A 27,526-nucleotide genomic window follows, 5' to 3' on the forward strand; every position below is an offset into this window, starting at 1 on the left:
TTCCTTCACTTCCTAAGCAAGGGCATTTTGTCCCCCCAGTTATCGTGTAGCTGCCCCCTGGGGATGGGTCTTCTCTAGCCATCGGCCAAGCAAGTTTCTGCTGTGTCACAGAATTGAGGAAAATCAGTGAAACTGCCACTTACTACCTAGCGTAGGGAGAAGAAGGGGAAGCAGCCTGTGAACCTGCTAGGCCTCTAAGAAGAGGAGGGAGAGGAGATGATTGGGAAGGGAAAGCCCAAGCTCAGGGCCTCTGGCTTCCTGTGTGACTTGGGGATGGTTCTCACCCTCCTACCAGGAAAAGCATTTTTGTCCCAGGAGAAAGAAGGCTCCCCTCCACCGGGGCATAGTAATGTATCTCACTGTAACCCAAGCAGGGGAAAAAAAAATACAAGTGAATCTTGCCTCCTCAGGAGGGCCCTAAGTTCCTGCAGGTCAGTACTGTGTCACTCAGACACTATCTGATCTGCCCACGTAGTCACTGGCCTGTAGGGCAAGAAAGAGGACAGCGCCATTTGATCTATTTGAGAGCTTCCTGGTAGTGGTATGGGTGGTGATTGGAGGGAAGGGGTGGGGGTTGTTCTGCGGGTCCTTGGCCACTCTTTTACTCCCTTCCCGGGTGGCAATTTTCCGCAGCGCGCAGGAAGAATATACAGGACCAGGGCCAGGCTTGGGCCCCGGTGACTAGGGGAGGGCCAGGGCCGTAGTTCCAGGGGTGGGGAGCACAGAGGTTACGGAGGGCAGCAGGTGCAGAGAGAGCGGACAGAGAGGACTTGGAGGGGAGGGAGAAGGGGAAGAAGGGAGGGAGGAAGCAGATGGGGGAGGAGCCCCCAGGGCAGAGTCCCCGCAGTGGAGAAGCGTCCTGGGGTGACCTTCTCCTCCAAGGGCCTGGGAGGTGGAGGGTGGAGGAAGAGGAGGAGGGGAGCCGGACAGGGAGGGAGGGAGGTGGGGAGGGTTTGCATCCACGAAGCCCACTCCCATCCCCCTCAGCGGGTTGCCAGACCGGAGCCAGGGTGCGTTTGCAAGGTGGCGGCTCTTACTGCGGCAGCCGCAGCTTCGGCCAATCAAGTCCCAAATCCTCCACTCAGGTGTCTCTCCTTCTCCTCCTTCCGGGCCCCTAGCTCGGGGGAGGACCTAAACTCCGGGAAGGCGGGGAGGGGAGGGCGGGGGGAGAGAGAGGGGAGGGGAAGAGCTCACACTGCTGTCCCTCTTTTCTCCTCCCAGCTCCCGAGTCCCTCAACATTCTGGTTCTCATTCGCTCCATTGTTCCAGCCCCGTGCCCGCCCCTTCGGGCAAGAGGCTCCGCCTCCCTCGAACTGACAATTGGCTAGCCCAGCCCAGGGTGGGCGGGGCCTCCAGACACGGCGTAGCGGTATATAGTAAAGGTTGGGGGGTGCTCTCCGAGCCTATCTCTCTCCATTAGGCGACCGTGTGTCTCCTGGCCAACTTGTCATTCGGTCGTTCGGTCCAACCGTCCTTCTTTCTCCCATCGCTCCCCCGCCCCAGCTTCTGCAGGGGTCCGAGGAGGTGGGGAGAAGAGCAGGTCTCCAGCAGCAGTGGGGGCACCCGCAAGAGCGGCTGTTTGCTAAGTACCAAACCCCCAGAGGGCGAGAGCGCGTGTATAACCAAAGAGAGACCGAGAGCTATCATCCGCCCACCAATAAGTGCCGGGCACCGGAGTCCAGCCCTCCCTCCCTCCTTTCCTCCCTCCCTCTCTCCCTCCCTCCCTCTCTTTCTCTCTCCCTCCTCCCCTCTTTCTGCCTCGGCTCCTGCACTGCCGAGCACCTCCACCTCCTTGTTCGCAGTCTGAGCCGCATCGGCAGCGGCGCAGTCTGTCCGTCAGTCCGTCCGTCCAGGCTGCGGAGAGAGCCTAGCGGAGGAGGACGGTGCCAGGGGACCAGGGCTCGCCACCACCCGGCGGCACCTTCGGCTTCCGAGAGGCAGAAGGAGAGGACTGCTTGGGGGGACGCCTCAGTCTCCCTGCGGAGGAAGCTTGCTGACGACCCGCCACCATGGCTCGCGGGAAAGCCAAGGAAGAAGGGAGCTGGAAGAAATTCATCTGGAACTCGGAGAAAAAGGAGTTTTTGGGCAGGACCGGCGGCAGTTGGTGTAAGCACCCCCCAACCCCCACATCGGTCCTCTCCTTTTCCCCCTCGCAGCCTTTGCGGCTCCCTTCCCACCTGCCAGCTCCCGGCCAATACTTGAGGACTCTGCACCGCATCTTGCGGGAGGGAAGGGGGATGGGGGGAGGGGGAATGAGGGAGGATTTGGGTGAGCCGTAAGGCGCTAATCCAGCTGCGAGACTGCGGCGAGGCACGGCCATTCTGCCTGTCCCCGGCTTGTCATCGCTTGTAAAAGGCAAGGGAAAGGGAGAGAGAGGAGGGGGAAGAGAGAGAGAGCATGCGAGCCAAGGGGAGTTGGTGGCCATATCATAACCGGCAAACTACGGTAGCGAGGAGCCCTTGCACGCTTTCCTGGGGTACATAATCCAGCACCTAGAGCATTGAATGCCCCCCCCGCTTCCCTTCCCCCACCCACCCTCCAAAAAAGGGGGGTTTGGGACTGAGATTAGGCAGAGCATATATAAGTAATTCGAACCAATGCAATGTCTGTTTTAAGGTATGAGGGTGAATTTTAACATCTTTCTTCCTTTAGCCTTGAAATGGGCTTCTAGAAAGAGGGAAAGAAGCGTAGAGGAGGCAGTATGGAGTGCCCAGACTGCGGTATTTCATCCTAATGGTTTTAGAGGCTCCCCCCCACCCCCCACCCCCGCAATGACTTGCCCTAGAGTCTTTTACAGCACTGGGGTTTCTCAATGTCAGGACACTGATTTGAACCTTGACTCTGAAATGGAATTATGGGGAAATCTATTGGTTGTTGTTCCCCCCCACCTAAAGATTAAATGGATGTGAACAGAATTAGCATCATGGGTAGATTTTGGAGAAAAGCTTGTTTTAGGAAATGAATAACCATAAGTACAGTAGCAGATCATATATTTATTATATATGTATGTCAGTATTTCCTTAAGTCCAATACAGGTAAATATATGGCTAGCCTGTTGCTTAAGTCTAATAGGCAGTTTTCTATGAAAATAAGACCCCTTGCTTCTTTCTCCTTCCGCTTTGGGAAAGGGTGACATTTTTTTTTTGAAAAAGGTCATTTTGAAGGGCATGTTGTAGTCAAATCTATAAGAGTCGTGACTGCGGCCCAGAAAGGAGGGAGGGAGGGATAGAGGGAGGGAACTCCCCCCTCCTGCATCACTGCCCCCCTCCTTCTCCAATATCATCAGCATCACCGCCACCACCAAACCCTTGATAGGAGCTGATGCAGTGCCTTTAGATGGGAGGATCTGTGGGATGAAGCAGCAGAATGAGTCAGGAAAACAAGGTGGTTGGCTGACATTTTGAAATGGAAGAAAAGAGAAGAGACCATTTTTAAAAAATTAATGCATCCAGTAGTAGGTCTCCCTTGAGTTTAATTGAAAGCAAAGGGTTAATAATGCATCACACTCCAAGGTTAGTCAAGGTGAAACCTGGTTCCAAGGTGTCACAAGGAAACATGGGTAACCTGCATAAGGGAAAATGTAGGACTTTGAGGCATTGCTTTTTTTCCTTTTTTTTTTTTGGAGGGGGGGAGTGAAAAGGTAGATTACTTGAATGAAAAGGATGTCCTGATTTTTTTTTTTTACTCAATTTGGAAGGGAAAAAAAAACCCAAATAATTGGCAGAGAATACTGAGGGTAAGGTTGGAAAGAAGCAAGAAAGCCTATGGTGAACGGCTCCTTGAAAGGGCCATCGCCTAGCAACTAGATGTAACTTGAGTGAGGCAGCTAGGTACACAACAGATTAACCCAGCCCTTCTCCCCGTTGCTTGCTGACTACTCCCTTCCTTGATTTTCCTTCCTTCCCAGAAAGACAGTAAGGACACTTATTATACCTGCCCATTGAAGAATGTCAAAATAAGCATGAAATGCACCAGATTCTCCAGGCATATCTGTGAATTTTCAAGATATATAACTTTCTTGTGGTATTTCTCCCACTGATATATAATTTTTCCTCATTCTATGATTCTTCTTAGAATAACATTTGATTTAAAAGGTAATATGGTTTGGAATGGCTAATTCTCAAAGCCAACCTAATAAGAAAATGATGCCTTATGTGTATATCTCTATAAACCTATGCTTTTAATATACCCTCTTAGAAGATGCACTTTGATATAGAGAGATATGAACATATACCTATCTTTTGATGGCACTGGTTTGGTGATGTATTCCTGTTTGAGTTATCCATACCATGTTCTAGCATGGGGGAGGGGAAAAGGCAGGATTATACATACATACATATATATTTACATTTTTTTCTAATCCCTTTAGAGTAGGAGGGAAAAGAAAGGAGAGTTTAACCCTCTCCCCCTTGATAACAGAGAAAGAGATAGGCATTTGCTTTAAACAGATGAAACTAGCCTTTCCAAGCTGGCAGTAAAACATGGATGCCCTTGGGAAGAGGACTAGATGCCCTTGGCTCCTTTTTACCTGTAGCTAGATTTTCACCAAGATGAACAGAGGAGATTTTTATGTGCTTGAATTGCAGAAACTGAAAGGAAAGGACCCCTTAAATCATCGGACGCATTTCTTCTTTCTATTAATATAACAATAAACACAGGATGGATAGGTTTTTTTTCCTTTTTAAGCTTAGGCCAGATGCTAGTTTATCATCACCTATAGCCTAAGGCACATGAAAGGCACTCTGCCCTCCTCTCCAAAAGCTTCTGTTGGCTAATTTTCCTTCTACAAACCACAGCCGGTTTGATTCCCCATCCCACTTGCATTGAATCCACTCCCTCCCCAGTAATTGACCAAGATACTCCTTTTGAAGGTATCAGGACCAGATTGTGGACTCTAATCTAGTACCCTTATGGCAGGCAGTCTGCTGAATAATATGTCCTTAAAAGACAAAAATTCCTTACTCCTCTGTGGATATCCAGTCAACTTTATGTGAAAGGGCTGTTTGTTCTTGAGGTCAATTGCTTTACTTATAACGTAACTGGATGGGGTGTTCAGCCTAGAAGGATTATGTACCTTGTTGGCAGGTTATTACCTTTAGGTGTCTGTAACCCATTAAATGAATAATATTGTGCCCTGAACATTGAAGAAAGCTAACAGGTACTCAACTAAGAATTATATGTTGAGGTGAGCTAAAAAGGGTAAGTAAGGAGAGAGGGGGGTGGGAATCAAAGGCAGAGACATCTTGTTACCACCTCTCCTTGTACCTCCTAGGAGCATTCCCTGGAAAAATTTTCCAAATCTCTCTTGACGTCATGTTACTACCATTTGCCTACTGCTGCTTGGATACAGAATACTGGGCTTAACCCTTTGAGTGCTAGAGTAGAATTTGTCTCTCCTCTTCACTACCCTCTTTTGGATTCAGAAGCAATTTAAAATTACTTTTCTGTGCTATTTCTTGCCCACAGAAAGCAGGCTCAGAAAAATACAGAAGCGAGCATTCACTCTTTTCATCATATGTTTGTTCCCTGAGATTCAGCTGTTTTTGTCCTCGAAAAGAACTAATGGAACACTCACAACTATTGAAGTCTCTTAGACCCTCTGCTGACGTCGTATTGCTGATTCCTTCTTTAATCTGCCGTCTCCCTTGTTTTCTCACTTATTACTACTTCCCCATTAGCATGGAGTCTTTTGGCATGGGCTTTCTTTGCCTTACTGCAGACTGCCTGGCGATGCCTAGTACAGCATGTTACTATGCAGTTAATCAGTGGAGATAATCCTTGTAAACCAGTAACTGATAGCCTCATTCCAGTCAATGTGCTTCAATTTTGCTTCTGCAGCTATTTTGACCTCCATGCTATTTAACTGCTGGGAAAAAGGAAGGTGAAAAGTGCTGAAGCCATTTCTTACTCTTTTAAAAAGAAGATAACTATTACTAAGTGAACAATTAAATAAAATGGAACGGAGGGATAGTCCCCCTCCCTTTTATTTTGTTCCTTTCAGCATTACATTATATCTATATCACATATGATATTACACCTAGTGAGTGACACAGATAAAGGGTGGTTAATATTTGAAGAAGCTTAAATTGGACTTTTTTGGATCTTACTATGATCTAGGCATATATAATTACATAGAAATATATATTTATACTACATGTATATATTTCTATATAACAGGCTTCCTTTGTATTCCTACATATTTTATCCATTTAAAACCATTATTTTGTGTCTTTGGATCCATGGGTAAGAACCCCTATCATAGAAGCTGATGCAGTGTTTAATTTGGGGGAAGCCTGGATTCTCAAATATAGAATTTTAGCATGAAGAAATATTAGATACATACTTAGTAAACTAGGAGAGTTAATATAGAGGATTGCAGGTTTAGAAGTAGAAGATATCTTAGGAATTATTTAGTCCAACCCCTCTCGTGAGGAAACTGAAGTGTATTCTGGGAGATTTGTCATCACATTTGAAGGACATTGCTCTGACATTGAAAACTAGTTCCAGGTTTTTTTATGGTAGCCACCTTTAAAGAGAGACATTTTTTTTTTAATTTAAGGCCTTAAACGATCAAATCGCCAAAGAATAAAGACATTGGGTCCTGTCTGGATGTTTCTTACAAATCCACATGTAGACATGGTATTACAATCAATGACCTGGCTCACCATGTTGGAACAGTCCCAGCCCTTTAAGATGTTGCCCCCACACACTAGAATGAGTTGGGAAGATTGGTTCTTTTCCTTTACTGTCTTGACATAGGCGCCTCAGTGAGAGAGGGGTGGAAAGGCAATGAGGAAGTCCATTCATCATCTGGTGATCAGACTTGCACACTGAGACATGTGACTGCATCAAAGCATTTGTGTTTCTGTCTGTTCTTTTGCAGTTAAGATCCTCCTCTTCTACCTAATATTCTATGGGTGCCTAGCTGGCATATTCATTGGGACCATCCAAGTGATGCTGCTCACCATCAGTGAATTCCAACCTAAATACCAGGATCGAGTAGCACCACCAGGTAAAACAAACACAACCAAGCTCAGTTTTCTAGTATAGTGGAGTTAAAACTATTATTTTAAAGTCATATAATTTTTAATGACCTCTGGAAAGGGAAAGAGAAATGCTTCATTCCTAAGGTGATCAGGTTGCACTGCAGTGCCCAATTCCCCAGGATAGAGAAATCTTCTCACTCACAGGACACAAATGAAGGGAAACCACCTCTTAGCAACTTTCATCATAATTTAGTAAACAATCTTAATATTTCACTTTCAAAGCTGGAGATAAATGTTTTAGGCTAATACAGCAAGTAAACCACTTAAAGATTAGTTATCACAATGTCTGGGAGGTAGGGATTCTGGCTTCAGATCTCCTTTTTGTTTCTGATTTGCTTTTTGACCTTGAACCTTTTATTTTAACCCCTCTCTCTAGGCTTTGGTCTATCAGGCTATTTACTGAACATTGATATTCTCCATATCTTAGTGTGCTGTGGTTTAACTAACTATTCTCCTTTGACACTTGATCATCCTGGGTGGGAGGGGTGAACGTCCTACGAAATGCCAAGCAGTTTCTGGCCTCTGTCCACTCACCCGTGTTATTTTTCCCTCTCCCCACAACTCTCCACCATTTTAATAATGCCATATCCACAGCATACATCCAGAGTAGTTATTAAATACCTTTGGCTCTAAACTAAGTTATGTGTCTAGACCTCATTGTCCTTGGCATTTGATCAGAGGTGATCAATTAGCGCTAGAGCAGTTTTTCATTTTCCTCAGCTCTTGCTAAAAGTCTTCATGGGAAGGACTCTGGAGAAAGGGGACTAGTGTTGTGACTGCTGCTTTCCCACATTACAAATGACCTTGAAGCTGTCTTACAGTGACACAGTAATGACTTGTCCCCTCTCTCCTTTCTCTGGAACGTGGTTCAGGCACTTTTAATAACAGTGGTATTTAGGTGACAATCTTAAGGGTGTCTGCATGGCACTGAGGAGGATAGATCAAATGCCATCCTCCATGGCATCTGGTTTTTGGATATGAGGTACAGCTTGGTGTAGTGGAAAGAAGTCTGAATTGTCAATCAGGTGACCTGCCAAGTGCCTGCTCAGGCACTCGATGTGTAACCTCAAACCTCGTTATTTAATATCTCTATGCCTCATTTTCCTCATCTGTCAATAGAAGAGGTCAATCTTTAAGGTCCTATCCAGGTCAAAAAAGTTCACAGAAGAAAATCAGCAAAATCTGAGTCGGGGAGACATAAAAATCTTACAGTCCCTTTGAAAACCCAATTTAATAGTTTTGCAGGGGGGCAAACACTGTTGCATTGTTCAGAGCTGACTTATTCCCAGATGATTTTTATTTCAATGATTTGTAAGATTAATAAAATTAAAAGAAAACAAAGCCCATTTGCCAGTGGGGCTAACTTTGAACCAAAGGAGATTGAGACGGGGAAGAAAATAACAGGAATGAGATACATGCTGGCTTATAAAATTTGTCACATCCTTCTGATGCATCCAAAAAGAAATGTATATAAATATGACAAACATTTTTATATTCTATAGGGTATCATAAAACAAAGCTGATTTACACAACATGAACTCCGTGACCAAAAATACAGCATATGTTTTGTGGCTTTTACTGCTAGTAATTTTAGGTTGCAATGATGATAATGGTGGTGATTTGTGGTGTTAATAATAACATATTTTATTTGTGTAACCCTTTTATTTTCCTCCCCACCATCATTCAATAAACCATTATTCAATAATGAAACCATTTAACAATTCTTACACATTAATTTTAGCTCACTATTGCTACTATTCAATTCTTTGCTGTAGATTGACCCCAAATTCATAAGAACAAACTTTTTTTTCTTTATTACCTTAATGTGAAGGGAAAAAAAGACTCTTGGGTACATAAGTTCTTTTGAATTTCTTCCAAAGTATAAATTTACCCCATGTTCTTTTTGGGCAAAAATCTAATTAAAAAGTGAGATGTCACAGGTTTGGAGACTTAACAGGGATTAGTGTGTCTGTGGATAAATGACCTTGGCCAAAACTCGCACACCAAGCTTTCTGTCTCTTCTAAACTAGCTTCCCCCCGGCCCCTTTCCAAAAGACAAGTTCCTAGCACCTAAATTTAGTGTCGCTGAAGCAGATGGATTGACCTGACAAAGCCTCACTTCTCGAAAGGAATGATAATGGCTCATCGTGGAAATATGCATTCCTGTCCATTGGGCTGAGTCAGAGGGAAAGGGCTTCCCAGAAAACCCTGTGCTTTCTCTACTCTGTCCACCAGCTTCTTAATTTCTTTTAGCTCCTCCATTCCTTCCCCTCCACCCTTGGCCACCTACCTTTTTAAGGGATACTATGCAGTTCTCTACACTATCATAATATAATGTTATGCTTCTAAGGGTTATGATAAACATTTTTAAATGATGATGGATTTCTGCTAAGGGAGACCAAGCTGGACAAAAGTTCTTACTATCAAGAAATGGTAATGCTGGATCAACCAATAGGGGTCACCATTCAGTGATGTGATACCTTCCCACACTAGACATCAAATGGCAAAATATTAAAGCTAGAAGAGATGAATAAATCCCCTTCTTTTATGGGTGAGAAAACTGAGGCCCAAAGCAAGGGGAAATTATTTGCCCAGGTCACATATAGCAGAGCTGGGGTTTGAACCCAGGTTTTCTAACTCCAAGTACATTGAAATTCTACTATACAATCCAGGTTCCCTTAAAGAGCTTTACCTTCCCATGGGCATTAGCTGTTCCATAAACATGGTATAAATTTGAATGAGCAAGAGAGTTAATAATTCTTATTTGCAGTTACAATATAATTAGAGGAGAGTCACTGCGATGTAGTGGAAAGAACCCTGCATGCTAAGAGCTACAAAGCATTATCTAGGTTTGGGTCCTAAGGCTAACATTTGGTAGCTGTCGGTCTTACCCGGAGCCTTTGATAAAACACTTGTCACATCTATCTCACAAGGTTGTTGTGGTGATCAAGTGCAGTGACTTAGGAGAAAGCAGTTTTAAAATTGTAAAATGCCATGCAAATTCTGGGTATTCTGAAATAAAAATTAGTGAGGGAATTAATAACAATTTAGCCTTAATCTTAGTTGACATGTTTTGGACTGAATTTTATACCCTGAAAAATTTTGTAATTTGATTTACTTAAGGGAAATCCTAATTAAATAACAGCAGTTGTTTGGTGCAGTTCTGGCTTATATGGGTCAATGAATCTATAGTGCTTGCCCAGCTGAAACGCCACTACTACACACCTCAGGGGATGGATTGGATGATGAAATAAAACTGGAAAGGGGGACAAAATAATACTAAGCGTTTATAATGAAAATTGCAATGTAGGAATATGAAATAATAAATTCAATGAACTGAACACTTATTAAGTGCCTACTATGTGTAAGGTTCTGTGTCAGGGACTAGAAATATAAGAAGAGGGGGGAAAGTCCTTGCCCTCAAGGAGCTGATACTCTATTTGACAGGGGATATGGGAGGGAGGGACTATGGCATGCCCCACAAAATGTAATAATTCAAGCCATACTGTGATGGGGCAAAGAAAGGGGATCCATACAAAACACAAAAATAAAGCTGAAGAGGGACGTATCACTTTCAGTAATGGGTGGGTAGGAAAGAGCATCGGGGAAGAATCTTGAAGAAGGTAGTAACATAGTTAAAGAGAAAAGAAGGATTTTAAAATATGTAATACTATGTAATCTTCCCTTCCTAGTTTCATTACTGTGGGGTCTTCAGCAGAGCTGACCTCTTTGGATTTTAATGAGAGGTAAAGGAACAGACTGAAATGCCAAGGGTACTCCCTAGGTCCCTAGTAGTACAACCCCCCCAAGGCAGGCTGCATCCAGGCTTATCTGATGCCATGGGTTAGGACATTCCACCCTTCTCTTTCTCTCCTCCAGCAGCATTTCATCTTTGGGTGTTGTCTGTATTCCAGTAAGTACCCTATTCTTTATAAAGGATTACCAAGAATTTGGTTATTCAGCCAGATTGTTTTTATAAAAATGAATCCAACTTTTAAGATTAAGTCCAAGACCTTCTGATTGTCCTGACACTCTTCCTTTACATTTTTAAAAATTCTCTCTCACAGATGTCCTGGGCATTTGTAACTTGAATGTTGTCAATCAGGTTGCTGGGTGCTTTTGATTTCATGTTTGAAATCATTAAATTTAATTATAAAAGAAGTCACCAAATTGAATTTGAAAGAGACAGTGATATCAGATGAGCTAGAGCCAGGGTGGGGAGTTAAAGCAGTCTCTGTGTCTTTAAATGGCTCTCTGCTCACTCATCTGCCTCTGAAATAGTATAATGGAAAATCCTGGCTTCCTCACACATACTGATTGGCTCACTAAGCTCATGTAACCCCAGTGGAATGAAAGGACAGGTCACTGTATGTCAATTGGTAGGTGCAGGGGAGGTTCCAGGCTTACATGCTTCCTGGTAAGCAGGTAACGAACAAGAGCACATTCTCATTTTCCTTGCACAAGAGTGTGTGTGTGTGTGTGTGTTTTGAATATAGAGTGCTTAATAAAACACATTTTAAAAGGGTCAAAATCCTGTGCTTGTTATCCTAGTTAGGGAGGAGAAGGGAACCTTGGGGTGTCTAGAGATTAGTTGATTGTAATGGAACCAGCATTCTAAATTTATTTAAATTCTTTTCTTTTAATTATGAAATATTTCTTTTCTGAAAATGTGTTAATTTTACAAAGCTTACACAATTCAAACCCCTCTATACAGGGCTTAGTAAATACTCGTGTCATATTGTGGTTTAAATCTAAATATACTGCTAAACTTAAACTCACAAAATACCCAGGACAGCAATTTAAGAGTTTTTCCCAGTAACATTTTGGATTGCCAAACCACAGATAAAGAAGATGACCCTCATTTTGGCTTCTCTTCTTCTAGTAGGTTTCAGAAGGGAAGTTAAAAATGACCAACATTCTTATGATGTTGACTCCTCTTGGGTCTTAATCTCACTGAATTATTTGTCTTCTCCAATTAGAATCTATTGATTTGGAATTTGGCAGCCTGATTTTCACCAGCCAAAGTATATGAACTGCCTCTTCCCTTCATGCCTTGAATCCCCAAGGGGTGTGAACACATTTTGTGGCTGAGGAAGAGCAAGAGCTTCTAGCACTAATTCTTTTAAGAAGTTCCCTGAATGATATATGGGAGTGGAGAAGCCTGAGTTCTTAACCTGCTCAACCACTATTCTCTCTGGCCTTGAATCTTTACTTTTGCTGCTGGAATCAGCAGCAGAAAAAGCTCCTTTGGTTTCTGAAAATAGGGATAAAATACTCTTTCTCTAGAATTCTGGACAATTAATAAAGTATCTAAAATGTTTTGGTATCCACAGACAAAACCTGCTTTCCTATGAGCAAATAGGAAAGCCAAACAGTATTTCAACAGTGCTAATAATGATGAATAAAGATAGAAGACACTCCCCCAACAATACCTCTTCATCCCTTCTTATTCTGTCCATCAAAAAATAAAAATATCAGATATAAGCCTCTGCCTAACCATAGATTAGCCAAGAGATAAAGGAAGGTGGGAGGAAAGAATAAGGAGAGACCAAGAGTCATCCTGGGTCTTCCAACTGGAGAAGTATCCCTTTACCTACCTAAATGCTTGGGCGAGCCACATCACATTTCTTTTTTATCAATATGGAGTCTTATTTCAAGGTATTATTTGCTTAGTAAATGAACCCATTTTGTATTGGAAAAAACAGTTTTCTATTTGTTTTCTTTCTTGTAGGCTTTACTCTTCAATCTAGTGTTGAGCAAAATCTATTGTTAAAAATATTAGGCTGCTGCTGCTTCTTTGGGTTTTTTTTTCTTTTTTATATAAAATTGCACTTTTTTATTAAATCATCTCATCGAGCATATGGAATATTGAAGCTTGATGTTTGTAGCACCTAGATAGCATGCATGGTCACTATGCAAAAATCCCTAAGACCATTTTCCTAATAAACTACATAAAGGAGCCAGATAATTTGTATGAGAAAATCAAAGTGCTTATCACAAAATCTTCTTGGCAGGAAAGATATCCAGTAACAAATGGTCAGCATATCTGCCTGAGGGAGAAAGAACTTCACCTATAGTGTGAGTCAAACCCCAGAACAGGCTTCTGAGAGGGACTGTGGATAGTATTTTTCTTTAGGTAGCTTTCATAAAATCCTAGGTAGGCACATTGCACACATATAGCATATATGGTCAGATTACACTGCAGTGTCATTCTTATATATATATTACTGTATCAGAAGTTGGTTGTCTTCTATGCCATTTTTATTTGTTAGTTTACTTCTAGAAGGCTCAATGCAAACTGCTGTCCACTAGAATATCTGGTGATATATGTTAAGTACATAGGTAGCTGTGTTCTGGAATTAAATTGTGCCATTTGTTGTAAAAAAGAACAACAATACAGAATGATATGCATGATAACCATACAATAATCTCAACATTTGCAAGCTTGCTACTGTAGAAAGAAGGTTAACTCGAAACAATCTCTGACCTAAGAAAACATCTTCCTCCCCCTTCCCCTTTTTTTTTTCTTTAGAACTTCTAGCCCTCACAAACCAAAGCATGGATGACACTGTGTTGTTGTTTTTTTTTTAATTTTGACCTTTTATTCTTTTTTCCCTTTATTTTTTCTCATATAACTTCCCCTTATCTTATTACATGCCCTTCTTCTCCAGGAGGAAATTGTTAGTTTCTACCAACTGAGCTCACAGGCATTTTATTTACTAAGTGTTTAATGCATCATGGATAATTGATTTATTCATTGGAAAGGTCTCAACTCTTAATCAACATTTATTAAGTAAAGATAATAGCAAAATAATACTCAAGAGCCTTCCTCCAAAGAGCTTCCGTTTTACCCAGGAAAACATCAGGCATATACTAGTATTTACAAAACAGATATGAGATAACATAATTGGGGAGAGAGGGCTGAGGAGACCAGGAAAGGCTTAAAAGAAACCAAGAAATTCTAAGAAGCAAGAAAGAGTTGGGGAGCTGGATTCCCTCTCCCCAACATGGTTAAACTGTTAAATCAGAGTTAAGTTGTACATAGCCTACTATGATCAGTTTGAATTCAGGTTCAAAGGGATTTCAAGAGAGAAAAGGTTAAGCAGCTTCCTGGAATATAACTTGACGCCACAAACCTCTGATTGGGTATTCTGCTATCTTTGGCTGCTGGGAGGGACCGCTGGGAACGAAGCTCATCCTTGTCCAAGGTTACAAGTAACAACTTTAAGGGGTGAGCAGTAGAGAGGGAGACAAACCAGAAGTATCCAACTGAGCTTGAAAAGAACTATTAATGAGAACAATACTGCACATACCTCCTTTCCCTTGAAGGAAGTCTAAAATTGTGTGACTCTTAGAAAGTGTTGCAGTTCAAGATTGTGTGTGTGTGTGTGTGTGTGTGTGTGTGTCCGCCCGCATGTATGTGCAAACTCACATGCACATGCACATGCACATGCACATACACTCCAGAAGAATAGAGCAAAAATTTGCTGAGTGCAATCCCATTCTTCTCTCCTTTCCTTTGCTTTAGTGAATGAGAAGTGAACTGTTGAAAATGGTCAGACAGCTCTGATATAGGAAGGTAGGGTAGAGAAGGGGAATGGGGTAGTGGCAATTTGGGAGAAGTTATAATTCTGTTTTTCCTATTTACATGCTAAATTTGTCTTGCAATAAAGCAATCACAATTTTATCTGAACCTCTACAGAAGGCCAATTATAGATTACAAATGTGTTTCATGAATACTTTGAAATGTGGGTATCATGCATATTAATTCCTTCTCTCAAAGCACACCTACCACCCCCAACTCTCAAACGTCCATCACACAAACATGTATCTAATCACAGATATTTGATACTTATGAGAAATTACTTTTGAGAGGTGGGTTTTTCTTTTTTGTTCAGAACGATTGTATAAAACACTTTATCTCCTAGCTAAAATACCCTACTTAAGTGCTGAATAGGTAAGGAAGAAGAGATGAGTGTTAAGTAAGTTTCACTGACTGCCAGAAGGGAGAATTCTTAGACTATCCTCAGTAGGGGAAAGAATACTGCTGAATGATCATAGGTAGTAATAAAAATAGAAGAGGAGACAATCTAGAAATGTGACACAAGGGAATAAGGAAAAGAACAGACACCAAATGGATTCTAAGCAGGCCTTGGTCATGTGGCAGATCATTAAGTAGATTCTTTAATTTTTTCTCCTTCCCTTTGCATACTATAACAAATCAGAACTGGTGCTTTATGGGACCTCAACGATATTTAGAAATAGTTTTCATTGCAGGACACAGGCTCTTTGGCTTAGAAGTTTGTGGCACAAGTTTAACATTCAAAGGAGTTTTGTTCATATAGTATCACACCCGATTCAGCCATGGGAATCACAGAACTTGAACTGGGAGGGTCCTTAGAAGTAAGTACTCTAGTACAACCCCTGTGGCAGACAGACATTAGACCTATTCTGTGGAACTTTTCTGCAGGACAACAGTGCATGTGTTCTTCTTACCTCCACACATTTTCATGAGTAAGCTCTCTCATCTCAATAAAGGTTCTGAAGACCTAGCAGTGGCGGTTATTAGTATGTCCAGCTAATGTAACTTTTAAGTAGTTATATGTCCAAATACTCCTGACCATGTTCCCTGAGGTCTGTGATACTTATCAGTCACAGACACTTGAAAGATGTCACTTCACTAGCTTAGATACCGTGGTTAATAAAAGGCCAGAACTTGGAATGAGAGTGGCTGGCAGCAATGACTTCTGATTGGGGTCAACTAGCAGAATGTACTATTTGGGAACTAATGAGCTAATTTAAGTTCCTTATTATGCATTTAAGTTCTTAAAACATAATGCGGAACATCTCTAAAACCTTTCCAGGTAAGTAATTTTTGTTCTGTCCTCTGTTTTCATAATTATTGTGAGCAAAGTCACAATCGAGAGCCAAGTCATAGGATCTAGACAAAGCATATGACCACTAATATGCCTTGGGAAGAAGTTGGGATCGTGTGTGTGATTGGGACTCATGTGCTTATTCCTTATTGCATCATCCTTTCCTTATCCTGGTTAGGTGAAGACTAGTTTAACCTACCTTTTCTAGGTTACCTATTTTGTCTTTCTCTGGGAATTTGGAATTAGTATCCTTAAAAAAATATATAATCAGAGGGCAGAAAGCCTATTTCTCAACCATAGTGACTGATGTTTAATACAACTGCCCTAAGGCTTTTTTAAACACTGGCTCCTCTTTATTTGAATGTGAGACTTTCTATATTTCCAAACTATCTTAATTATACATTTTGTCATGTTTGGTACTTTCCTATACTGCTAGAAAATTGAAAGAAAACTACTTTGAAATGACTAACTGCATGATAAAATTTCATTCTCACTGTAGCTCATTTGAAATATATTTCTCTAGTTTTATTTCCATAGCTTCCCAAATCCCAAGCTAGACCAATCCTACCATTCTGATATGGTGGGTCTGTTTATATCTTCTACTTGGCACATAATTAATCTTTCTCCAGCCCTTCACCACCAAGTTTCAGAAAGAAACTTACTATCCTTCTTAAAAAGATACAAGCTTTCTGATATGCACTTCTGGAATTTATACAGAAATGACTCTCAGGGTTATAGGTCTACATTTACATTTTTCTCCTTTAGGCCAATCCTGTATAGCCATCTGTCAATGGAGCTATGCCAGTTTGAATATACTATTAACAGATTAAACTCTAAATGATGGGTTATTGTTCATTGACTCACTGTGATGTGCTTAGCTTCCCCATCTCAGGGGGATATTATCCCAAAGATCTTAAGTCAATAATATCATCTTCTTCTTCTTCTTCTTCTTCTTCTTCTTCTTCTTCTTCTTCTTCTTCCTCCTCCTCTTCCTCCTCTTCCTCCTCCTCCTCCTCCTTCTTCTTTTCCTATGTCTACTTTTATATATTTTCTGTATTAACTATTATGAGTTCATTGTCACTGAATTTCCTATGTCTAGCACAGTTCTCTGGCCTATCCCAATATTTCTGCTGATTGCTGCCTTTGGCAACCCTATAATAAGCCCCCAAATATCTCACTTCCCTTGATTCAATCTACAACACCCATTTATTCTGTCCATCCCTTCTTTTCTAAAGCAAATTTTTTCATTATATAACTCATCTACTTCTTCCCAGGGGAAATATGACTATTCCCATTCCTTGTCCTCTAATCTATCCCCCCATTATCCAAATTGTTCTTAATATTTTAATTCCTTTTTAAAAGCTTAAGCTAGACTCTATCCATATCTGACACTCATATAGCAAAATGGATTTACCCATGATCTATATTCAGAAGAAATAATCTATTCAACTGCTTTCTTACCTTTATGGCTGTAGCAGTATTTTTAGCCTTAGATTCTACATCTCTGGAGGGCAAGAGCCTTAGTAAATATTTGGTGATGATGAACTTCATACAGGACAACAGATAACAAAATGGTGACAATATGAAAAGTATGATTAAAACTTAGTTGTTTCTGATTTCCAGAATTATTGACTCATGTATACTGTTACTTAGATAACATCCTTCCCAAAAGTGTGACTTGCATTCTATTCTCCCTCCAAATGTCCAGTTCTGTAACACTGGTATGGATATTTAATCTCATATAACTATGCCACTATAAAGTTCTTGAGAGAATAAGGCTGGGGGCTGAATTTTATGTTCAATGGAGCCTAATAAATTAATGCTAAATGTCATTTTTGTTTTCTGGGAAAATTAATGCTATACAAATTTATCTCCTTTGATCTTTTTATCTTGGTTGGAGGACTTTGGTGTAAATATCTGATCAACACTTCTGCCTAGAACCTGACATCTATTGAACATCTACTCCATTCTTGGGACTGTGAAGTATACAAAGATAAAACATGATTCCTACCCTCAAGGGCAGTCTTTCTGGAGTGTCTCTCTGTCTCTGTCTCTCTGTCTCTGTCTCTCTGTCTCTGTCTCTCTCTCTCCACAATTCCCCCCCCACACACACACACACAGACTCCCTAATAATCCAAGGCCAGCTATGCTAAGCTCCAAGGACAAGGTCACGTAGTAAGCATCAAAGACATTCAGAGGCAGGAAGGAGGCATTTTAGGCTAGTTTAATCAGGTCTCATGGAAAAGGTGAGACTATAGCCTAAGAATGATTTATACAAAATAAAATGTTCTGGTACAGAGAATATATTTTGGAATTGAGTTCATAGTTGCCTCTCTACTCATGGCTTTTGTTGTGTGTGTGTGTGTGTGTGTGTTTTCTAACCTTCCTTCACCTGTCTAGGATTGACACAGATCCCTCAGATCCAAAAGACTGAAATTTCCTTTCGTCCAAGTGATCCCCAGAGCTTCAGTGCATATGTGGTGAGCCTTAATCGATTCCTGGAGAAATATACAGAAACAGCCCAGAAGAATGAACTAGAATTTGAGGAGTGTGGTGGTAAGTGAATTTTACAGTTTTAAGGTTGAATTATGATTCATATTTCCCCTTTTTGTTGGCCTAATGACTGAGATAGAGATTCTTATGACCACTGAGATAAACGATTTGAGTTATTCATGGAAAATATGTTGAGACATTTTGAGTATACATTTCCCAATCTGTTACTCTCAGACCCACCCAAGAAACGCTCATTCTCAAGGATCTACTTGACATCAGTTCTCTTAATTCTATACAGAAAAAAAAATTGAACACATATTAGATGCCTAGCATTCTCTTATTTCTAGTCACATCAGTGAGGACTAATTTAGGCTTATTAGATGAGATTTATTAGATGAGAACTATAGTATGATCACATAAAAGGAATTTTTTCAACTTTACCTCTATAAGGGGGCTGTCAATCAGATCTCCCGATGAATTATAATAGTTGAAAGACTTTTAAAAATCTAAAGTAATTTCTTAGTGTATCGACTAGTAAAATTGGTGTGGTATAGTGATATGACCAATTGACTGGGAGTTGTGGTTCTAGCTTATCCACTCAATGATGCTGTGACCTTGGACAAGTTACTTAACAACCATTTGTTTCCTTTCTTGAAAATTGAAGGGTTTAGCATAAATAACCTTTAAGGTTCCTTATAGCCCCTAAAAGTCTATGATAATACAATTTGGAATTTAATTCAACTGTGAGAGCTCATGTTTGGCAAAACATCTTTACTTATGAATAATATTTGCCTTAACTTGCAGAATCATTTTTCACTGAGCTTCAAATTCTTTATTCAGTTATTTTTTCTGAGGCTTTGATGTGTCCCTTGCTAGGAACTAACTATAACCTAAAAATATCAAATTGTCATTTCCTAAGCTCCCCAAAATAGTAGTAGCACAGAGAGCATTTGATGAAAAGGTGCAACTAAATGACTCTTATACACTGTTTACAATACCAGTGAAGAGTCAGGTTCAGGGGATTGTGTTCCTATTTACCAACATGTTCTTAGTCTAAGATTATTTGGTTCAGCCACCTGATTTCAATCCTAATTAATTATAAAGATCTTGTTTTTAAGATAGACAATTATTGACTTGGGCAAACTACGCATCTCATGTTCAGCTTTCTGTATAAATTGTTGGATAGCCCATTATTTAAAATGAGAGAAAAGCAGTCAATAGGAAAACAAGATAAATCATTCTATGTCCCAGGTAGAACAACATCAAGCTGATAGCTTGAAATATATGCCTCACCACTTCTTGGGAAATCCTTTTGTTACATATGAAGGGAGAGTTTTGGGGGGAGTTCATGTAGACCCTATTTAAATAGTGTCTAAATGACAGCACTGTTCTAGTCTGACCAGAGCAAACCATTTCTGGAATATTGTATTCGGTTCTGGGTCCATGTTGTAGAAGGCATATCAGCATGCTAGAGTGACCCCGAAAAGAGGTTAGAGAGGTGACTAAAAACCAGGATGTGCTCAGTTAAGGGAATTGGAGAGAGTTAATCTGGAGAGATGACGATATATCCAGGATGTGGCTACTCTATTCAAATTTGTGATGGGGTCCTTCTGTAGAAGAGGGATTGGATTTGTTTTGATCGTTCCCAGAAATCAGACCTAGGACCAATGGGTGGAAGTTACAGTGAAATTAGATTTTTGGCTCATTTTGAAGAAGCACTCCCAAATTGAGATATACAAAAATGGATTGATTGTCTTATATGACAGTGAATTTTTATCCAGCTGTATTTAAATTAAGGCTAGGTGGGGGCAGCTAGGTGGCGCAGTGGATAAAGCACCGGCCCTGGATTCAGGAGTACCTGAGTACAAATCCGACCTCGGACACTTGACACTTACTAGCTGTGTGACCCTGGGCAAGTCACTTAACCCCCATTGCCCTGCAAACAAACAAACAAACAAAAAAAACCAAAAAAAATAAATTAAGGCTAGGTGACCATTTTTTAGGCACATTAAAGAAGAGATTCATGATTCAGCTATGAATTGATGGTATGTTGGGTTTAAGACTCAGTACTCTAGCAGGATAAATCTGAAATCTTCTTCTAGTAGAATTGGCTGTAGGTGAAGGTCTTTTTCTTTCCCTTTTCTTCTGCTGGTGCCAGGGAAAATTATTGGATCTATGTTCCCATTTGTGTTTTAGAGGTGCCAAGTGAGTACAAAGAACGAGGAGAGTATAATGATGAACAAGGGAAGAAGAAAGTATGCAGGTTCAAGCGGGAATGGCTGGGCAATTGCTCTGGAGTCACAGATGACACCTTTGGCTATTCAAGTGGCAAACCTTGCATCATCATAAAACTTAACCGAGTTCTGGGCTTCAAACCTAAGGCAAGTAATCTTCTAAAATCTGAAGCAAATGGAGACACCAAGGATAGCCTGTTTACATAGATAACCTATGTAATAGGAAGGACAAAAATCAAATGGGTGTGAAGGTGCTGCCAGAAGTACAATGACACTTGCTTCTGACCCACTGACAGCATCTCTATCCTCCTGGTAATCCCTAAGGAAGAACCATTATTGTTGCTTTCCAAAGTTGGTCAATTTTCTAATGATGAAATTATTGTAAACCCAATGCTGTGTTCCTATTTTTCCCCTAAATGGAATTTTGTTCAGTGTTAAGACTGGAAATATTGTGGTATGGAAGAATCAATTGGAACAACTGGGAGACTAGAGTTCTAGGGCCATCTTTGACACCATCTAGATGTATGACTTTGGGCAAATCACTCAGGTTTTCTGGGCCTCAATTTACCTTTAAAAATGAGGAGGTTGAACTGGATGATCAGTAATATCCATTTTAACACTAGTCTTACAAGACATAGTCTTTACAAAATTAAATGTGAAACACTCATGTTAAAATCTCAAAGTGTGTGTTCATGTTTAGGTAATAGTTGTTTCTCTCGGGATAGATTGAATGCTCCACTGGTATCAGGAAATATTAAAAAAAAAATGACCTAGAGGAAGACCTCTAGTACCTTAGGTATATTGTCCAAGGATGATCTTATGGAGAATGTGGACAAGTCACACAGGATGGGAAAAATCATGATCTGCACTAATGAAGGAAACATCAATGACAATATATGTCATTTGAGAGTACAGGAAAAGAGAAATGAACCCTACTCCTTTGGACTCTTTGATAGAATTGGAGGAACTTTTCATTTCACAAGGCAGGATAAATATACTAAGTAGTTTTCCATCTCCACAAGAATACAGCGCTCTTGGAGCCTGAATAAAAAGCAATTCATTTTTCTCAAGCAGATCTTCTTCAAGAGGCTCTGTGTGTGTGTGTGTGTGTGTGTGTGTGTGTGTGTGTGTGTGTGTGTGTGAGGCAATTGGGGTTAAGTGACTTGCCCAGGGTCACACAGTTAGTAAGTGTTAAGTGTCTGAGGTCGGATTTGAACTCAGGTCCTCCTGAATCCAAGGCCGGTGCTCTATCCACTGCGCCACCTAGTTGCCCCTTTCAAGAGTCTTTTTACCCCTTTCTCAGTTTGTATCATGAGCATGGCATTGGAGGATGTTTCTAATTCTGATAAGGGCAGACCATTAAAAGTCAATTGTTGGGGCAGCTAGGTGGAGAAGTGGATAGAGCACTGGCCCTGGAGTCAGGAGTACCTGAGTTCAAAGCCGGCCTCAGACACTTAACACTTACTAGCTGTGTGACCCTGGGCAAGTCACTTAACCCCAATTGCCTCACTAAAAAAAAAAAAAAGTCAATTGTTGGTCCTCACAAACTGTGATGTCACGAAAGTCCACTTCATTTCAGAGATCTGGTTCTAATGATCTCCCTTGTACTCATTGCCATTGGTTAGTTCTTATAAAACATATGATGTGAATAATTTAAAGAAAAAGAGTTATAGAAATAGAAGGGATGAGGAGACAACTAACTCTACTCACTCCTCAGAGTCTATAGTCCTGTATCACTTCTTGAACATTAAGTATTTTAATAAATTATGCTAATACTATTTAGTAATGGATGGATGATATATGTGAAATTTAAATACTCCCATGAGAGTTAACACCTGACTCCATCATCTAGAATTCCCTATTGATACATACACAGCTAGATCAATATATCATGCTTTGTTGAGATAATTGTATATATATTTTTCCCCAGTAGGAAACTACAGTGGCTTTTACTTTTAGATTATTCCCAACCCACCCCCTACTTCCTCTTGATTCCTTGCTGCCATTTTCTCATTTCTTCTGCCACTTAAGTGTAAATCTATTGAATTTTTGTGTTTTCTTTTGGCCTTGAAATGGAAAGAAAACAAAAGTTTGTAATTTCCTCACTATCACACTATATGTCTGCTGCTCCTTTTGAGAAGGTAACTTCATAATTCTTTACATTTTATAGCTAAATGTAGTGCTGGCAGAAGTTTCTGGAGACAACTGTACAAATGTTTGAGTTTTCTTTTAAAACCAAAGGCACTAATAATCTAATCTCATGTGGACCCCCCTACTCATAAGGAAGAAGCTTTGCCTCATGGGCTTTGACTTTTGTTAGACAGGATTTTGCTGCATCTTTGGGCAAGAAAGAATTGATCCTGAAGTAAGATAGTTAATCACTGAATTTGGAGTCAAAGAACCTAGACTTAAACCCCGGCTCTGCTAATCCCCTCGAACAAGTCATTTTACTTCCCTAGAACTCAGAATTGTTTTCTTCTTTTTAAAATCTGTAGAATGAACAGAGCTCTTAAAAGGTTCCTCTGAGCTCTTGGGTCCTCCAATCTATAAACCTGGTCTTGGCCCCTACTTCTTCTACTTATTACTTGTGTGGCTTCTGGACAAGTCACCTGCCCTCACTGGGAGTCAATTCCTAAGGTGTAAAATGGGGTGGGGGGGACTTCTAAGGTCTTGTGAAACTCAAATCAATGATCCAATGATTGCATCTTAGGTTAGAAAGTGACACAAGATAAAGAGGGTTTAGGTTTCCTACAGCATTTTTAAATGTTGTGAAATGCCTGTCATTTCATGTTAAGAAAATCACAGTCAGGAGCATTTCAAGTATTTGGAAGGAAAAACAAAACCATCTTTCTCAGCCATCTCAACATACCAACTGTAATGTGTACTGCCATATTAGCTGATACAACCTGACGGGATTCTCTTGTTTGGTACTAAAATGAGTATGTTCACAATGTTTACAAATCTACTGCCTTACTGATCTACATGGATTTAACTTTTAGCCTCCAAAAAATGATTCCCTGGACAAGGATCTGATGATACGATATAATCCACATGTCCTTCCTGTTCATTGTGCTGGCAAGGTAAGGAGATGGGGGGGGTGAATTTTGGGAGAAACAGTAGGATTATTAAAGTTAATTTATAAGACCGACTGGAGTCTTGTCATATTAAGAGTATAAATCCTAATATGCTTCTATCAGTAAATTAATTGATTTCCATGTCACAGTTTCTAGTTGAATTGTATTTATAATGTCCAGAATTGTATTTATGACATGCAGATACAGCCAGAAAAATCCCATGCTCCAGCCTGTGTCTGTGAACCAGGTTCATATGCTCACAGAAAGAATCTTTCTACCTCACATTCATTTGCATCCCAGTCATCTTTAAGTTAGTAGCACTCAAAGAGAAAGATCAAGGTCATATGGGAAAAGGAATCCTGGCTTATTACTTACTCCAGCTCTTATCCATGACCTCTGATTGGACTCAGATGGTTTATGTGTACACACTTTTTGTCAGACGTTTAGGTTATAGATTATTTCCACTGCTGCCATTAAATGGGCAAGGACTCGGAGAAGTGGCACTTCTTGGATTGTCCTTTGTTCTTGCTACCCTCCCTTTGAAAGCACATTTTGCTATATTTTGATCCCAACTTCATCAGACCAGTTCATAGCATTGCAAGAAACAAGGATTGAATGATAAAGCATGTTCCAAGTTCTTGAATGCTCTTCATTTCCAGATTGGTATCCAGCAATGGGGCATTTAAGTGCTGACTATGGGCACTATGTAAGGCACTGGAGGAGAGGCTGGGCAGATAAGCTCTATCTTATTGCTTTCAAAGCGTATAGTCATTATGCTGATATTTCATTTGTTGAAATCTCAAGGTGGTGAACTTATATTCCTTCAGGTTTCCAAAAGTAGAACTCTAAAATAAGCTTCATGGCTCCCCAAATTTCCTTCAGACATTCTGTATCATTATTTGTCTGAACTGTGACATAGGGGAGCTTTCATTTTCCTGATATACTGCTTCTTAAAAGGTGATGCTTTGATAGGGAAGGTACGGGTGTCAACAGCATGAGTTCCCCTCTGCCTTGACTAGTGATGACTGTCTAATGAGAGGCAAAGCAGCTGATCATATTCATTTAACTGCCCTCAGAAACTGCCAAACAGGGATAACTATTAGTGCCACTCATGGCATATTCTATGTCGATGAACCATTCTAACACTTGGGGGAGGGGTGACTCACCGAGGTTATTTAGGAATCACAGGTTCATATATTTTGCCTAGCAGCAGTAGGGAAGACCTGGAGGCAGGCTAGCTCCATGTTGACTCCCACTAAAATTTAAGTACCTTTATGAATAGGGGAGCTATCAAGTTAAGCAGAAGTGTACTGAATTTAACAAAGACATTTTAATGAGACTTCATGATTTCTAGAGCAGCAAAGTTCAAGCCCAAATTAATAGCAGAGGAAGAAAAAACGTGACTCCTGTTCTGCCATATCCAAATATTGGGTTATGGGAAAATGCGAGAACATGGATGAGTTACGTATGGGAACACTGCAGGTGCATGGAGCATAGAGAACATTCTAAAGCATAGTATTTCCCTTCCTAGTATTCATCACACACACACACACACACACACACACACACTTGTACACTATCTAAACTTTGAAGAGGAGTTATCATCAAAAAATTTTTTATTTTAGAAATTAAGTAAGGAGGAAATCTGGTACCAAAACTTGAATGGGATTTAAAAGGGCTGGGTTTGGGCCTGCCTTTGTCACAGACAAGTTAAGTGGGCTTGGGCAAGGGGGATATCCGCATGGGACTAGGTTTCCACATTTGCAGAATGAGAATGGTATTACCCTCAGGTGGTTGTTAAAAGGAGCTGAGATTTTTCAGAAAGAAATAAAATGGGGGTATCTGTAGCAATCGTGTTGGTGGCAGGAATTGTTTATCTTGCCAGCAATTAAAACCATCTCTGTCTTCTTTTTAGAGAGAGGACGATAAGGATAAAGTTGGAAACGTGGAATACTTTGGCTTGGGTGGCTATTCTGGTTTTCCGCTGCAATATTACCCATACTATGGTAGACTCCTGCAGCCCAAGTATCTCCAGCCCCTCCTGGCGGTGCAGTTCACCAACCTTACCACTGACACAGAAGTCCGCGTAGAGTGTAAGGCATATGGTGAAAACATCGGCTACAGTGAAAAAGACCGTTTTCAGGGACGCTTTGATGTAAAATTTGAAATAAAGAGCAGCTGATCACAAGCACAATCTTTCCCCCTAGCCATTTAAAAAAGTTTAAAAAAAGTTATAAAAAACAAAAACCTACCAGTCTTGAACAAACTGTCATACGTATGGGACCTACACTTAATCTATATGCTTTACACTAGCTTTCTGCATTTACTAGGTTAGAATGTAAATTTAAAGTGTAGCAATAGCAACAAAATATTTATTCTACTGTAAATGACAAAATAAAAAAAAAACAAAACAAAAATTGAGCCTTGGGACGTGCCCATTTTTACTGTAAATTATGATTCCATAACTGACTTGTAGTAAGCAGTGTTTCTGGCCCCTAAGTATTGCTGCCTTGTGTATTTTATTTAGTGTACAGTACTATAGGTGCATACTCTGGTCATTTTTCAAGCCATGTTTTATTGTATCTGTTTTCTACTTTATGTGAGCAAGGTTTGCTGTCCAAGGTGTAAATACTCAATGGGGATAAAACTGGCATGGTACTTATTTTTGCTTTGCTCTTTTAGAGATAAAGGCCCATCTATGAACATATTTAACAACACTCCATAGAGCCTTTTCCTGTGATGTTAGCTTTATTTAATTTAAATTTTTTTTTCCAGGGAGGGGGGAGGATTGTCCAGGGAGGGGGGAGGGGAAACTGCCCTTGAATTTTAAGTGAAGCTAAAGAAAAAAAAAAGGTGATGGGTTGTATTGTGCTTTGTATTGAATGCTGTCTCTACATTTCTTCCCTTGTCCTCCAGTATGTTCTCAAGTTGTGTATGAAACCTGGGTTCAACTATCACTTTGGCTGGTGATAGGGCTAATTATTTTGCTTTGTATATTTTCTTTCTTTCTTTTTTTTCCTTTCTTTCTCTGGAGGCATCACATGCTGGTGCTGTGTCTTTATGAATGTTTTAACCATTTTCATGGTGGAAGAATTTTATATTTATGCAGTTGTACAATTTTATTTTTTTCTGCAAGAAAAAGTGTATTGTATGAAATAAACCAAAGTCACTTGTTTGAAAATAAATCTTTATTTTGAACTTTATAAAAAGCAATGCAGTACCCCATAGACTGGTGTTAAATGTTGTCTAAAGTGCAAAATCTATGTTCTAACATATGTAATAATTGCCAGGAATACAGTGCTCTTGTTGATCTTGTATTCAGTCAGGTTAAAACAATGGACAATAAATGAATGAACACATTACTTATATGTGTGCTTTGCTCTTGTCTCCAAGGTTCCACTTTGCTTCTGATGCATCTTTAATGTCGCTAATTTTCCAAGATCTTGAAAAAATATTGGACCTAAAAGATAAACACAAGTTTTCAGTGGTTCCTATAGAAGCACAGTCTTCTTTGTATAATATACAAAAATATAGTAAAATCTAGGTTATAGTTTTTAAAAAGCTGAGATCAGGTTGATGTTTGGCAAATTGGTGCAGTTCATTCTACCTTTACATTTACAGCTCAGTTCACGTCTCTGCTTTGCCTTTGTGAAAACTTATTAGCTTTATTTTTAAGTGAGGCAAAATCAGCTGAAAGTCATTTTCCAGGTGCACTAGACTCATACAATTGAGCTGGAATTTCAGTCTCACTTATCCAACTTGGGGAAATGCCTACACTAAAAACATGGCATCACATTTCTGAA

At 40.3% G+C, this 27,526-nt stretch overlaps 2 protein-coding genes across 2 annotated transcripts in view; one reads left to right on the forward strand and one right to left on the reverse strand.

The window, feature by feature from the left end:
- Positions 1–1,393: 1,393 nt before the first annotated feature.
- On the forward strand, positions 1,394–27,085 carry ATP1B1 (ATPase Na+/K+ transporting subunit beta 1). The gene is made up of 6 exons (XM_044001430.1): positions 1,394–2,106; positions 6,884–7,012; positions 18,323–18,478; positions 20,612–20,796; positions 23,649–23,729; positions 25,639–27,085. Exons 1-6 carry the CDS (start codon positions 2,010–2,012, stop codon positions 25,903–25,905), a joined length of 915 nt encoding a protein of 304 aa, XP_043857365.1. The 5' UTR covers positions 1,394–2,009; the 3' UTR covers positions 25,906–27,085.
- The window catches only part of NME7 (NME/NM23 family member 7), a 171,315-nt gene continuing 170,845 nt past the window's right edge, over positions 27,057–27,526 (reverse strand). The window contains exon 12 of the mRNA XM_044001429.1: positions 27,057–27,183. Within this exon, the coding sequence (XP_043857364.1) occupies positions 27,151–27,183 (33 nt within the window). The 3' untranslated portion in view covers positions 27,057–27,150. The remainder of the gene's footprint in view (positions 27,184–27,526) is intronic.

The sequence above is a fragment of the Dromiciops gliroides genome, chromosome 4 (genome assembly GCF_019393635.1).
Source record: "Dromiciops gliroides isolate mDroGli1 chromosome 4, mDroGli1.pri, whole genome shotgun sequence".
In the NCBI taxonomy this organism is placed as follows: domain Eukaryota; kingdom Metazoa; phylum Chordata; class Mammalia; order Microbiotheria; family Microbiotheriidae; genus Dromiciops; species Dromiciops gliroides.

Coding starts and splice junctions, on each gene's coding strand:
- ATP1B1 (XM_044001430.1), top strand. CDS start 2,010: ATGGCTCGCGGGAAAGCCAAGGAAGAAGGGAGCTGGAAGAAATTCATC. Junction 7,013..18,322: donor GGATCGAGTAGCACCACCAG/GTAAAACAAACA, acceptor TCACCTGTCTAG/GATTGACACAGATCCCTCAG. Junction 18,479..20,611: donor AGAATTTGAGGAGTGTGGTG/GTAAGTGAATTT, acceptor TTTGTGTTTTAG/AGGTGCCAAGTGAGTACAAA.